Genomic DNA, 15,793 nt, shown 5'->3' with positions numbered 1-15,793 from the left:
CTGAGCCACGTTTTGCCTTCCTCTTGAGCACCTAACCCTCCCAGCTGCTACAAGTCAGTTGCACTCTACTGGCATGTCCTCGACTCCCACCACTTCACGTCAGAGGGGTTCCTGCAGCTAACAGCTCTTGAGGTTAGCACTGTGGCAGTCACTAGGAGCAGCACTACAGAAACATCTGATATATGGAATATCAGATGGATATTCAGCTGGAATATAATCTAACATGGATCTTTTTTAATAAGAACCAAACATCCCCAAAGAATGAGAACTAAGGAACACAGAACAAGCACAGTACAGACTGGTGAAGACATCTCAAGAGAAAAGTGGTTAGCAACTCAAAGCTGGTTGTTCTTTCCCCTGTTCCCAGACACGCAGGCCTGTTCTCTCCATGTAGCTATCCCACTATTCCTCACCTTTTCTTCCTGCAACCACTCCCCAAGACTCCTCGTAGCCTGCCAGTGACTGTACTCATTGCTGTAATCCAGCACCAGCAAACCTGAAACCTGCAGAGAGAAGAAATGGAATTTTGCACTGAAGAATGACTCTGGACTAGCCCTGTGCCTTCTGGTACATTCATCTGCTGCAAACCGTATCACATGAGACACAATGCCAGGCAGACTTGGCGTGGCTGCTCTGACAGAACGAGAAGACAGCAAACCTGATACTGCACAGTGGGAGAGCACAGAAGAGGTATCAGGCAGAGGGGTAAAGACATCAGCAGTTTGTCATTAATGTACCCAGACCATTTTACTTATGAAATCCATAGAATAGTGTGGCTTCCAATTGACTAAAGCTCCAAATTGCATTGAATGGAGAAAACAGTTCTTGTTAGAAAGAAAATGAAAGTTTAAGACAAGACAGAATGTTCCATTTTGATTCATTTTTTTGTTTAAGAAAGCTTTTCACTTTCTTAGTGACATTTCATTTCAAAAGTCAACTTCATTTTCCAGTGGAGTTAGATAGTTTATAAAGGAGTCATTTCACCTCAGGACAGATAAAACATTTAACTGGCTCTGCAATTACATGGGTTTTATTTCATTTTTCAGTACTGCCACAACAGCACGGACACAGTCCTGGTCTTAGCCTATGTGCCCTGTTGCCAAAACACAAACTAGTTCCTGCGCTAGTAAGGGCAGCCTTCTTCACACAGCTGTCACCTCCCCTGTTTGTGGCAGAACAGGCATAGAGAAGAGAGTTTCTGCACAGAGAAACTTCTCATTCTCAACAGCATTTGCTCTCCCTGTGGAAACCAGTCCTGGCCAAACCCAGACAAATATGAAGCAGATAGGAATGTGAGGAAAAAAAAGTCAACAAGGGGAGCAGTTCACAAAAACTGTGTCATGTGTACCACCGAGGGGAAAGGCACCACTTCCAGACAGTGCATAGCCAGGTGCAGAAAGCACAGTGATTACCTTTTGTCACCATTTCTCCAGAAGACAACACCCAGAGGAAGAAAGAGAAAGGTTGAGTATCACTGACTCCTTTTAACTTCTATGAAGTGCCAGTAAGTTCTTGCACACACACACACACACACATTCACACACACTCAGGCTGCTAGCACTGTCCTCTGCTCAGCTCCTGTGTTGCCACCATTACCTTGATTCCATCGGACTCCAGAAACCTCCTGAGGCCCATTTCGTCCACGGCAGCTGTGTCAGGCACCCCACTGTTCCCAACAATGGGGTTAGCCAGAGTAAGAATCTGTCCTTTGTAGCTGGGGTCTGTCAAGGCTTCGGTGTATCTAGGTGAAGAAGAAACATAAGAAAAAGTACGTTGTTCTGAAGTTGAACAGAAAATAAAAGAGGCAGTGAGAGGACAGCTCTGATTTCTCATATGACAAAAGGCAAAACCAGTAGTTATGTGAAAACATCCTTCGTAGCAAGCACATTTGTGAACACACCTCATCCTTGCTATCTGCAATTAAGCATTCAACACAGAGAACAAGGAAAGGCTTTTGCTTCTCCTGCTTCACTGAAGAAAAGCACGAGAGCTGTTCAACTCAGACCCCTTACGATTTGACATATCACTTGAACCACAGATGACAGCTGGGGCTTGGCCATTCCCTGGGCACCCATCATCACCATCCCTTCCTTCCACGTGGTGTAAGAACTTCCCTCTCAGTAAGGGTAGAAAGCTCAAACTGAAAAGCCAGCTGACAACACAGCTGTTTGCCCAGTCTTGCTCCCTTCCCCAGCCTGTAGTCTTCAGATGTCTGGGGCTGTAACTGCCCTTTCCGTGAGGGAACAGGTGGATTAATTAACATCTACCTTTTTCTCTGGGCTCAGGGAAGCAGCTACAATCATCCTTATGATTCCTCACTACTTCTCTGGGTTCTTTCCTCCTACCTGTTCTGCCAGCAAGCTCTGCCAGGGCACCAATTCTGCAGCTTCTCCCAGCACAGAGGCCTGCCATCCCTTCCAGGCGATCTCCTGCATCCCATCTGCAGGACACCCCACGTACCACCTGACCAGATCCCTATGTGCTTTGAAGGCAGTTTGTGTCTCTCTGAAAAAAGGCAGGCTGAAGACAATGCTTTGGGGTTCAGCAGCCCATGCTGGTCCCATAGCCCCAAAGCCCTCATCTTTAGCCAGAGGAAGAAGCCCCAGAGACTGCGACTCCATTCCAGCACCTGCCTGAGCGCTGTTCCCAGCAAGGACAGATCTACAAGTGCAGTGGAACGTCCTCCTGCGATGGAGGACTGATCTTCAGAATTTAATGGAGGATCAAACCTACAATTTTCACATAGTCTACTGGATCAGCTCTTGATCAGTGGATCCAGTTGATCCTGGCTCACTTCCAACCCCAAACAGGGTAAATACGTTCTACTTACTCGTGCTCCTAATTCTGCAGCTTCAAAGTGAGCAGCCCTTCACTTTCTCCCTTACACTCTAGCATACTGTTGCACCAATCTGTTAAGCATTTGCTGTCTTTCAACTCAAAAGCAGCTGTAATTCAGCAACAGATGAACTTATCCATATAGATACTAAGCCAAATGCATCAAGACACTGCAGAATTAATCTGACCCATACAAAACATAATTTATTACTGTCATCACTGTTTAAACAATACATAACTGGCAACTCCTGCCGTCTACCAGATATCAGCAAGTCACAAGAGACATTTTTATGGTGCTTCGGACTTACTGCCAGCAGATTAATTGTCAAACACTGGGAAACTCTTCACAAAACCCGGAGTGGTTGCAGGCAGATACAGACAACGCAGCACAGCAGCCAGCTCTAAGGAATGACACATCGAATCAACAATGGCCATGAGGTATTTCCAGGTAGGCCTCCCTTGCTGTTCAGATCTATACCTCCTGCTGCAGGTGAACAGCCACACAAAGTGCAGCGCGATCACAGAACTGCAGCAAGCGCACGACGTGCACATTTAGCATCTCCTTCCTTCCGAGTCAATTGGTTATGCTTCCCAAAGCCTCTGGTAATGACAAAGGCAATGTAATTAACCTTTGCATGTTATTTGTAATCAGCAAACAAGGACAGAGAGCCACTGGGTTTAGCTGGGCTGTGAAGGCGCAGCTCTGTGTTAAGACAAAATGCCCTTTAAGCAGGCACAACGCTCGTGGGGCAGAGAGGAGCAGATGGGAGCAGGAGCTCCAAAGATGCTGCGAGGTCCAACCCCTGCTGTGCCTGCCCACGGCCCTGCCTGACTTCAGTAAACTCCCATCAATCAGTGCTCTCACCAGAGCATCCTGTGAGGCACACACACAGGCACATTGGAGGCAAATGCAGTTACTGAGCTGATACAAGCACGGTAACATTTTGAGGGAAGAATTGCAACCCGTAACTGAAAACCTCCCCCCTTCCTCTCTCTGCCCCATTCTAAATGCTAGGATTTTTTATTCCAAACCCTTCTGAGAAGTTCATCCTCGTGCTCTTCTAATGAAAATTCAACATCGCACCCCAAAAACATCGCTCTCTGGCCTCTCTTCTAGGGTAATCTGACAACATTCCAGCCAGCTTTAGCTAATTCAGCCCTGAAAGCTGGGTGTACACCAAGTGCTTAGGCTCCCCGTTCTGGCACGGATCAGGACGTGGGAGTCCAGCCGAGCAGACGAGGTGCAGAGCAGCACACCGGTTGTCTGCACACAGAGCTCACGCTGACTCCGCTCAGGGTCTAGAAACACCCAGTCCACAGAAAGCAGTGGTCTGAGACCTAAAAAACCACCCCTGCATTAGCCTCCTGCTGGCTGCGCTAATTGCTACGAGCCCAGACAGCCTGCAAAAGGCCCCAGCCCTAGTGCAGCACCTCCTTCCCATAGGCCTCCTGCTAAGGGGAGGAGAGGCAGTGGGGTCCGTCAGATACGTGAGGTCCTGATCGCTGTGCTCAAGACCACGAGGCAGAGCTGGAGGGTTTCTTTCACTGGCCAGCAATGCCATGGCTGGTAGCAAATCCTGTCACTTTTACGATCTATAGCAATGCTGCAAGCTCTTATCCTCCTCTTCTCTAAGCCAACCGAGTTCACATTCTTGGAGAGCGCTCTGAAGACACAGCCTGATGTTTCGAATGTTCTCTCCATCCCCATATGCTCCCCAGCCCAGAAGAGATCTCTCCTTTCACAGGCATCCTCTCCAAATCACTAGGAAATGAGCAAACAGCTTCTGCTGCCACAGAAACATGTGGAGGGGAAATTAATCCATCAGGTCCTCCTTGACTTTTGTGATGTGACAAGATTTATTGCCCATAATCCATCACAGAGAAGAGAACTCTGGTGCCCTCCATCACTCTGATCTATATTAAACAGTTGTTTGTTGGCAGGTATATTAACACAGCAAGTAATTAGTGCTGTCAAAATACTTAAATAATTGCCTCCTAATGCAAAACTTTGCAAACAGATTCCCCTCTGCAGCAATTTAACATCCTCACCAATGAGATCATTTAAAACTCATCCTGTGAGCACTGTTTTCTCCAAAGGAGAGCAGAATTTGGGGAATACAAGGCAGCTGGGCAAAGACCATTATGAAAGTCTGCAGGCAAAGACAGCTATGGATAGCTGCAGAAAAAGCTCAAGCACCAGCAGCTTCAGAGCTGTGTCACCTCCCCGGAACATATCCCTCTCCTAACCCACAGCCTCAATCCTCTGGGCAGCTTTTTCTCTGCTCAAGCAGTTCAACTTCGCAGCCCTGGGTTGCAATCCTAAGCCAGCTATCAGCTTCTGTCACTTGAGAGGACACGCAGCCATGCCAGGTTAGCAACAAACCTGATCCTCCCCTATCCCTGGGAAGGGCAGAGGGCTCAAACACATCCTCAGCTGTGCTATGAGCCCCCACACACCAAGAAGGATGGTTCACATGTGAGAACCCAATTTAGGAACATTAGGAGTTAAGAACTTTGCACTCAGAGGCCGTGTCACATCACTCAGGAGGCTGCAGGTACTTCAAACCTTTACTCTCGATCTGGAAATGGGAGGGAGTACAACGACACATCAGATGAAGGTTCTTGCTGTCGTGGTTCTGTGTCACTCAGCAGCAGCTCTGCTCTGACTCAGCAGGGGCTGCATTTCGTGGGGAGACGAGCAGCTCTCTCCACACCTCACTGTCACAGTTAGCTATACGAGTCCTTCAAGCTGCCCATCAGCACAAACGTGATGATGCCTGAAGTCATACTGGTAACTGGCTCCCTCTCTGCATCCCTAGAGCACGGTGTTTTCTGCACAGCACATCATTTCCTTGGATTGGGACCCTATGATCTGGAGAAAAGCATCTGCACCAACTACCCCTTTCATACTTGTACAAGCTCCCAAAACAGTTTTCTTCCTTATTTCTCAATTGCTTTTGCCTTACCCAGAAATACCAGTGTTGAATACGACTTCCCCTGCTGTGGAGGATGGATAGCCAAAAGAATAGCCCTTCATCTTCGTTCCATCTTTCAGCACCAAGTTCGCTGTCTGCGCCTAGAGAAAGGCACATGAAGAGACTCAAACACAGGAGGAAAAGGCTTGATGTTTACACAAGTCACACCGAGGACACCTGCCTCTCCTGCCTCATGCTCTGGGTATTTTTGCCCCTCTCCCATTCCCAGCCGCCAAGGTACTGTCTCTTTTACTGGTCTAATGCTCTTTTTCTTTCTAACACTTAAACATTGTGCTCCTAGAGGTGGCAAGGAAGCTGGCAAACCTCACCATGAGCAAAGCATGTGTTCCTTTTACTACTGGATAACCCTGGCTCTTTCCACATCGCTTTGTTCATTTCATTCAGCATATCTTGCAATTAACCAATACTTTAACTCTGTAGGAAAAGAGTTGCCTCTCCTCAGTGTTTGCTCAAGGCTAGCTGCTGAGTACACTGGTTCTCATCCAGCCATGGGTTTCTACTTTTAACTTTTGTTGTAACCATACAGCTAAGCCATCAAAAAGCAGTGCATGCATAGGCAGACTGGTGTCAGGAGGCAAAATTCACAACACAAGTCCATCCTGCTGTAGGACACGGGAAGAGAGGAGCTCCCAGATCAGACGCTCATGGTCCCAGTTACCTCCGGGATAGGATTAAATTGTCCTGGCAGAGGGAGCTACCTAACGAGCAGCCTAGAGGAAAGCTTCCCATAAGCAGCAACACTTTCAAAGAGCGTTTAGCAGAATGGAGTCCCAACCAAGAAGCAGGGATGCTGGGTTCTGATGGGATAATCTGCCAGAATTTGGTAACCCTAACAAAATTAGCAGTGCTGTTGGGAGCTGAAGGCAGGAGCAGCTTTTGCTTTTTGCTGATCAGCATCAGGTTCCCTGTCATGCAAGGAGACACAGGTACAGTGCCTGAATTTAAAATAAATGCTGTGAGGCAGCAAGTTACTGAAACCAGCTCTGTAGATCACTTTTATTTATTTATTTTTATTTTTCCCCCCCCTCCAGCAAGCACCAGCCAGGGAAGGAGGGGCTCAATCTCCTCGATCATCCACCAAGTTTGTCCACCAGGCAGTAGCTCTTACCTGCATATTCAGGGTGTGTCTGCGTTTCTTTTTTTGTAGCTATTTTGTTGTTGTTGTTAAAAACAGAACTCCTTATGTTGGAATCTTATTAAAAAGAATCAAGTTCAGTTTGCTGCAGAAAGGAGCAGGAGAGCTACTTTCCATTAGCTGTAAATCAGCTGAACAATCTCAGCAAGGAGACATTTCAGCCCCAGCATTGAACATTTTGTAACAATCACAGCAAACATTCATCTCCAGCTCTTCTGCAGTTATAAATACTGCACAGATCAATTACTAATGTACTGCAAAATACACTAAAAAAGAATCAAACTACACTGCCAAGTAATTGAATTCTGTGCATCTGGGATGGTTTTAGCCTTGCATTTTTTCCTCATTAACGTCAAACATCGAGTCATTCTCAAAAGGTTTAGCCATCACTTTCTGAGCCTTCTTGTATGATTGGATGGGACAGTCAGCAACACCACGATCCTCCCACAGTTATTTATACAATTTTGATGGCCCTAGATCTAGCCCAAATAAGAGTTACAGTTTGGCCAGCCCCCTAATCTCTTTAAAAGCCTCTCACCACAGGAAGCTGCCACACACTGAAGGCGTTACGAAGGAAAAGCACCTGGGTGCCTCAGACTGAGCTTTGGATGGGACTTCTGCCCCTTCTGAAGCCTGCTCAAAATCCAGCCCACATTACCAACACGGGACAGCGACTGTAAGAACCAGCTTTCCTCAGCCTTGGCTTCAAGAGACAGATCCCTCCCCTCAGCAGAGCAAGTATTTGGAGCCCACCCATATATCAGCTCCGGTTTCAGGCAAGTCCCACCACCCAGAGCCAGTCGGGTCATCGCGTGAAGCAGCCACAGCTGCAAACACAGCCTGGCAGGATCCTCAACAATGGGGGAATAGCCAGGAAATCTAAAATTCATCTAGCTCCTGAGGGCTAAAATCCAGCACAATTACCATGACCTTCGAGTCTCGCCCTTATCGTGGCAGTTCGCAGGAATCTCCCGCAGACCTCCTGCCCTTCTCTGCACCAGACCAGCAGAGAAATCATTTCTGCCGAACAGAAGCCCCGCTGTACTATCACAGCCCCTACACCGTGTTCAAGTAATGCAGAGGGATGTCCCTGAGCTACCATAACCTGCCTGCAAGTTCAGCTACAGAAGGGATAGATGTTCAGATGGATCCCCCCTCTCCTTGATTTATTATTCTTAATTAAGAGCTTAGTTTGTTTGTTGAGCATTTCTGAAGCAATTATTCTTGCCTACATATCCAGCAGAGGTGTTACCGTATCCCTCAGCTGCCAGCCTACCTTGTCTTTTCAGTTTTGTTTTTAATGTGGAAAGTGATTTACAGGCTATAAAAAAGGCCAATTGGCTCCATCAGGGATTAGCTGGAGAGATTTTCATTTGAAACCAAACCAAACCAAACAAACAAACAAAAAAAGGCAAGAAATAAACAAATATTCCAGAGTTGCCTCGAGGTCCTTTTGTCTCCACTCCTCAGAAGCATCCCTATGTCGTCTAACACAGATCTCTGCTGTAGTCCCAGCTTAAATGTTTCCTCCACGCACAGCCCCACTGCAATCCCATTTCTTCCCTACACACCAGAGGCTGGAACTCAGCAGAGGTCCCTGTTCTCCAGAGAGGCTGCAGAGCCCTTGAAGAACAAAGGTGGCTAACAGAAAGGGGGACTGCTGCAAGATTTGGTGCATCTTTCCAAAGCAGCTTGAAGAGTTCGCTGGCTCAGGTCCCGCTTCACTAAGCACTTCACACGCAAGGTAAAAGCACTGTGGCAGTTAAAAATAAACAAATAAATGAATTTAGTTCTGGTGGGTGCCCTGTTCTAGCAGCCCTTCCCATCTCCAAAATAGATGATAAAGATCTGCTGAATCCAAAAAGTTCTGCAGTGTGATTTGCTTTTTGAAGCGTGTCTGCCATAAACGCCTGTTCTGGGAAGCAAGCAGGTAATATTCTTTCTTTCACACTTGCCTCACAGAGTAAACAGTCAAAGAAGTCAAGTTTTTCCTCTCCAAAGAAATCCCTCAGCTTGTCACGGCAAGGCCAAGCTGAGCCCTGCACGCTGGGCTGCTGCAGAAGATGGATCCCCAGAACAGAGGGCACTGGTGTGTGGCAGGGGAAACGCCTCCTTCCTTCCTCAGGCAGGCCGCAATTCCACCCAGCACAACCCCTCTGGCACACGTCTCAGCACACAGACCAGGCTGGCTGCATAATGGGCAGCGGATCAGCAAGTGCAGAAGCAGCCCAAAGCCACCCGATTTCCAGCACAGCAGAAGGCTGGGGCCAGGGTCGTGTTGCACTCTCTCCAGACCAAATAACCAGCAACAACCTTAGCTAGAGAAATGTCTTCTTGTGTGTACTGTCACCGCAGGCTGGAGATCCAGCTGGACGTTGCTAACAGTTGGCTTCCTTTGCCAGCATTTTTTTTTTTCTCCTTTAAATACATATTATCACATTTGCTTCTAGCTAAAATTAACAAGTAGAAAGGAACAAAAAAAATGAATAAAGAACCAATTCAAGGTCTTGTATATCCCCAAGATGATTCACTCTGAGGCTATATTCAGGGAGAAGCTTTGGATTAGCTCCATCACTGTCCGTGTCAAAGAGAAAGCAACACCAGAACCACCCCAAAGACACCAGGGCAGAAAAGTCACCTTTCCTACAATTTGAACTCTTAAAACTTCTTAAGGCTGTTCACAACAACGCCACGGATAGTTGGTCCTGACAAAAATCAGAGGGGGAAGGGGAACCAAGACAGGCAAGGCAGCTAGTGGGAGTCGTGAAGCACCCGAGGAAATGAGCATCCCCTTTTCCCCCCATCTCTGGAGGAATGGGCCCCACTTCACACACAGCCCTTCACTTTCACCTCCAAAGGGAGAGGAGCGGAATTACGAGTGATCTTTTACCTCCTCACCCACCTATCTGCTTCCCAGTCATTTTCTCAGTTACTTTCCACCTGCCTCAGAACATATTTGAAGCATCCTTTTACACTCATCTAAAATAGTTTCTAAAGCCAGTGCTCAAAAATTTGCTCTCTCTCATTTCTAGCTATATTTTTAGCTTGCTCCTGGTGTGTGTGTGTTTTTTTTTTTTTTTTCTTTTTTATAGCTCTCCCAATCCCCTCCTTACTGAGCCAGCTATACTGTTACAAGCCACCTATTTATTGCTCCTACCGCTCTTTACACCCCCATATAACTACACGGGCCTCAGATGAGCATTAAATGATACGAGCTTCGAGCTACGGTCTCTCTGCCCATTACTGAATTACAAAGAAGCGTGATTACCTTGAAACCAGTGATGCTAAGCAGCCCTACCGAGAGCCCACAGGGGTCTCAGCTCTGCTCCCCGTGCCCCCTTCCACCCATGGATGCTCCATCTCTCCTGCAGAACTGACGGATGGGATGCAGCAGGGGAATAGGAACCTCTGAGTCCCCGTACCTCAGACTGCTCACGTACAGTGATGTTTCCTCACATACGCTGAGCTTAACTGGACAGAAAACAGACTTGGGAGAATAAATATTAGGCACTCTACTAAACCTACCACCTCTCCCTCACGTTCTCTAATACTCTACTTAGCTCATACAGAGATCAGAAATATGTTTTCATTGCATTTATTTTGCTCCCTAGAATAGCCTACTGAGAAAGAGCAATCAAAGGCAACTAAACACTCATTTAAGCCTACAATAATGCAAGAATAGGATCATTACCTATACTGCCATTAGCCCACACACCCTAATTACTCTGCATTTCAAACCTTCTCCAAATTTCTTACCTCTATCCATTACCCTTAATGATGGCTGAACACCAAACCCAGCCCCTTGTGCCACAAGCCCAGCCAGCCACCTTGCTCCTAGGCAAACTTAGGCAACAGGTCGGCCTTTTAGGACCACTTATCCTTAAATTCTCCCTCAGGCCTGCTGCTTTACTGCTTGCATATGTATATTAGAGAGTCTCTGACTTCTGCTTCTGTACTTGCCATAGAAGGAGGTGTATGAGCCTGGCACGGCCTTAAAGAAAAGCCCCGAGCAGGAAAGGTTCAACAGTTTGTGTACCAGATGCTGAATTCAAACACACGTGTGGCCCCTGGCAAAGGTGGAGTTAGAAATAAGAACTGAGCTCTCAGATTAAACTACTTGTCAGCCCCGTTGCTTTCTGTGAGTTCAAGCATCCGCTTGGGCGGCACAAACTCCTTTAAGCATTAAACTCAAAAAATCAAGTCTGATATGGAAACAGCTTTCCCCAGGGTCAATGCCAAGGCACAGAATGTCAGAAAGACACCTCTGGGGCTGGCTGGCTAGCACCACAGCCAGTCACTGTGCAGGTACTCCACCGGACTCAGCACTTGTAGTGCACATTAGGTCTTGGATACCCTGGAGTAGGTCCTGTCACACACCGTGAAATACATATGGACCCCATTCAGTCTCATGCTTCTGGGGAGGGCATTTGCTATCACTGGCACTGAGGTTAAATAGTTTCCAAGGGTTTCATTGGCCTTGTCTTTTGGTTTTAAAACATACATTCATTCTCCTCACCACTGAAATTGGTGGTGTTGGCTTTGAGCACTCACTTCACGAGCACAGAATTAGGTAGATGCTAGACCAGCTGGTGCTGTAACTCCATCAGAGTTGGGCAGCAATTTTCCATGAGCCTGAAACTTCTTAACTGGGCACCTCAGCATTACAAGGTGTGACCTTGTGGGTCTGTCACTGTGCAGTCCTTGAATGAGCGACAAAGCATCCACCTAACACATCAATCTGTCATTTAAGATGCCAAATCCAAACTTCACGTCCTAATCCATCAGTAGAAAAACACATCAGATCCAGCCCGCTACAGATTCCTGCCAGGATTATCCTGGGATGTATAAAGATGGTATCTCATCAAAATCTGAACCAGCAATCCTAACTAGGGGCTACACAGCTTTACCAGCAGAAGACACCTCTTCCTGTAGCAGACTGTTACAGCCACAGGCTGAAGTGCCTTTGAACTCACCTCTCTCTGCATCACAGGACTTCCAGCTGCTGCACTCTACAGAACACGGCAGAAGTGACTGAAGCAGCTCCAAGCAGCGAGATAGCTATCAAAGGCAAGAGACAAGCAGGGATGGCCTTCCAGCAGAGCTCTTCAGTCCTGCTTAGATGGCTAGACAGTGTCTAAAACCCTAGTGTATCTGCAGGGACTTAAGTGCATCCACATGGATACCTGTTCTGAGAGGCAGAACATCAGCATACTGACGTTCTGCTCTGTCAGCAGGGATAAACCAAGCTACAAAGTAGGAAACCTGGCCTCCTATACTTCAGACACTGATTTTTGCCAACAGCACCTCTCAGTGCATACACAGTTCCTCTTATCCAGCAACACTGGCAGTAAAAGTGTCTCCATTTTCTCCTGGCCCATTCCAATTTGAAGCAAAAAGCCCAGAGAGGAGAGGTGGCTGGAAGTGTGTTGCTCTGTCACACTAGACATTTTCGAGCTCAGTGCTGAGATTTCAAAATGGCACAGAAGCTGGCATCTGCCCTGGAAGAGCTGATGTAAGAAATGGAACTGCCCCACATGAGGGATTGAATTGTCTTAACGTGTTTTTGTCAAATCAACATAGCTCCAGCAGCCCAAGGAACTGCAGAAGAACTTGCTTCCCATGTCAGAGACCTACTTCACCTTCAAATAGTGTGACAGGGGAGACTGGTACCCACGGTGGTTTTACAGTTCCCAAACAGGACTCCTGTTGTAATCACAAGGAGGAAAAACATCCTCCTCAGCCAGATCTGAATTCAGAGGAAGGGGAAGATTACCAGGCTGTGCTTTAAGATGGTGAACGAGGCAACAGTTTCATGACTGCTGTGCACTCTTTGGGAGGGGAAGAAGGGTCCAGTAACAAGTACACCAGTCACAAAACAGCCTCTGTCTTTAAAAGCATGAGGCAAAATTGAACTGAGAACTCACACACTGGAAAAAAGAGATAAGAACAGGGATGCCTCCTTCCTAATTCAGTTTTTCTCTGCAGCCAATTTTTGTTTAAGAAATAATGGGTCTTTTGCCAGGAGCTCAGAGAACTTTTTATTGCAAATCAGTGGCCATGGGATAAACAAGAGAAACCTGAGTCCTCAGTGGACAGAAGTGATATTAATCAGTCCTCTACTCCACCAGCCAGCTAAGGTGGCACCCTCTGGGTATCCACAGCCCAGATCTCCCAGAGCTTTTCCCCACTACCCACTGAAACATCACTCCTCACGTTGTTAATCCTATTACACCGGTGATCCACAAACAGAAACGTGCAAGAGCCCCTTTTCCATGCAAAGAGCCAAAGCACCTCAAGTCCTGTGGAACTGGCAAAGTCCTAGCTCCCCCCTGTGCCAGGCTGCACCCGCGTGAGTTGCACTAGCGAAGCTGCTCAAATGCAGCTTTTGCATTTGAAGAAAGCGGGGATGTGAACCGAGGGGTTCAAGCCCCTAAAATCAAGGGCTGATACCATGATGTGTCCAAAAAGAGCCATCTACCTCTCTGACTAAGCTGAGCCAGCTTGGTTTGCAATACACTGACAATGGATCCCACACAGACCCATTGGGATTGCTCACATGCTTCAAGCGACGCTTGCTTTTAAATACCTCATTGATTCATGATGACATGGGATGAAAGAATTGCTCTGTTAGCTATCAGTCCTATAGAAAGGTGGGGTGTTTGTAGAGAAAATACTATATAATAATTAACCAAAACCTTGAACTTCCACCTTTTGGTGCTATTTACCCTATAATTTTCATTCCAGACTACACAAATGTGTTGGCTTATCTAATAGAACTGTTTAGCCAAGCAAACCCCTTGCTTCAGGTTCAGACAAACCTCCTTCAGTTTAGTTTTACATGCCTAGGTAAACCCTGTTATCTGCAGCGAGCTATCTCTCGGCATGCCAAACACCTCTATCAGACCACAGGAGCTCCCTGTTAGCAGTTACTGTTACCTTGATGCTCAACAACCTGGTACCAGTCCTTGAGAAACTCCAGTGATCAGCAGACACTTTGCAAAATTCCAACCTGCCTTTCAAAGTCTTCACCACTTTGCAAGCTGTCAAAATTCTTGTCATCTTGAGAGTTGCTGATGGGTAGCTGAAGTTTCGGGAAAACAAAAAAATAAAAAAAAGTCCACCTGTATGTGTTTCTTCAAGATTTAGTGCAGATAATATGCTCCTGCAGAATGCGGGGAAGAGAACAGAGAGAGCTGCTGTGCTGGACTGACCGAACAGCACTGACCTCCACCTTCCCATTTATTCTGCCATTAAAAGTCTCTGCTGTAGACCCACCTCCTCCTGCCCCTCCTTGGAGGGGTGCTCGCTTAGAGCCCTTGCAACACTTTTCTTTAGGTCTGTCTGTGAGCAGGGGTTGCGTCATAGGCCAGGTACAAGCTTCACCTACTGGAAGACAGCAAAGCTCGCTGAGAAACTGCACCCACAGCAACGAAGACAGTCCTCACACACCAGAACTCACACCTTACATCTTGGTAAGAGACCAAGAACCTGTAACAGCCCGTGGTCTGTGCAAATTCGGAGTCTCTCTCCATAGTGTGCTTCCAACATGTGACCTGGGGTCCACCGTTAGCTAGTGGGACAGCCTGGGGCTGTCCAGTTCTTGTACTGGAAGATGGAGAGGAGGAAGACTAAGTCCTGCAGAAAGCTGGAGTCTTTTTATTCTGAGTACACAGTCACCGGCAGCCCCAGCACAGGTCCCAAAGTACTGCCCCCTCTCCACAAGAAAATGAAAAAGACATCAATGGGAAAAACAAACAGCTGCAACAGGAAAAACACATTTTGGCAAAACGCTACTGGACAATAGCTGAAATAAGGCAAAATGTTCCATCTCCTAGCTGACCGCAGGCCTTTGTAACTATCATAGTTCCTATAACCCTATACTGCAGTCTTCAGAATCATGGTCATCATTAGCCAGAGAGGAAAACGCCTAATGAAGACAAAAGCTAGGGGAGAAGCATGCACATTATTATTCTTTATGAACTAAAATGGAGCACCACCTTCTGAAACCCGACTGATCGAAGCTTCAATTAGCACAGAGCAAGAAAAAAAAAAAAAAAAAAAAAAAAAAAAGCTTTTTCTTTTGCATTTTTTTTTCAGCCAGACAATTACTGCTTTAAGGATTTAGGAAACCTTTTTTCATCACCGACAGTACCAAGTAGGACTTCTCTGAACACAGTTGAGATTAGCCTGAGCTGATGCCAGCATCACTTGAAAGCATTTCCTGCACAGCTCGTTACAGCACCAAGCTGCACCATGGCACACAGAATAAGAGACAGAGAGAGGACCATGGGCTTGGGTGCCCTCTGTGATGGAGAGCATACTGGAGACCTGGACGAGAAAAGCATAGGAAAAGCCTGAATCCAGACGATGGAAAGAGATGGACAGAATATAGTTGAAGACAGACTGTAGAAGACTTCAGATTTACCATGAGCTTCACAAGTGTGCAGAGCTGAGAGAAGCAAGCCAACAACGTTTCCTGGGGACTAGAGCATGGTTTAGGAAAGAAACCTTATTCCAACAGGAAGATACCTGACAATCGTTCCGACTCATAGAAGAAGCTTGAGAGACGTGGAAACATGGAATTTTTTTCTTTAGCAAAGATCTATGGGGAATTGGTTTTTTGCTAAATAGTCCTCTACGTGCCTGGCTCTAGCCTGTAGTGATCCAGGTTGGAGACGCACATGGGAGAACGGATGTACAAAGAGCAGAGGTACAGCTGTAAGTGAATGGACTACAAAGACACCCTGCACAAGAGAAGTCAGCTTAATATCCAAACACACGTGCATTCACACATGCAATTCAGAAACTAGTTTTCTTTTAAAGCCAC

General features: G+C 46.8%; 1 protein-coding gene across 1 annotated transcript in view; it reads right to left on the bottom strand.

Moving 5' to 3' along the window:
- Positions 1–14,025, bottom strand: part of CPS1 (carbamoyl-phosphate synthase 1) — a 90,473-nt gene extending 76,448 nt beyond the window's left edge. The window contains exons 1-4 of the mRNA XM_032190343.1: positions 13,903–14,025; positions 5,802–5,911; positions 1,597–1,741; positions 414–503 (exon numbers count right to left, since the gene is read on the bottom strand). Coding sequence (XP_032046234.1) covers positions 414–503; positions 1,597–1,741; positions 5,802–5,911; positions 13,903–14,025 — 468 coding nt within the window. The remainder of the gene's footprint in view (positions 1–413; positions 504–1,596; positions 1,742–5,801; positions 5,912–13,902) is intronic.
- Positions 14,026–15,793: the final 1,768 nt, after the last annotated feature.

This window comes from Aythya fuligula, chromosome 6, assembly GCF_009819795.1.
Source record: "Aythya fuligula isolate bAytFul2 chromosome 6, bAytFul2.pri, whole genome shotgun sequence".
Taxonomy (NCBI): Eukaryota; Metazoa; Chordata; class Aves; order Anseriformes; family Anatidae; genus Aythya; species Aythya fuligula.
This window is presented reverse-complemented; position numbering and strand designations above follow the sequence as displayed.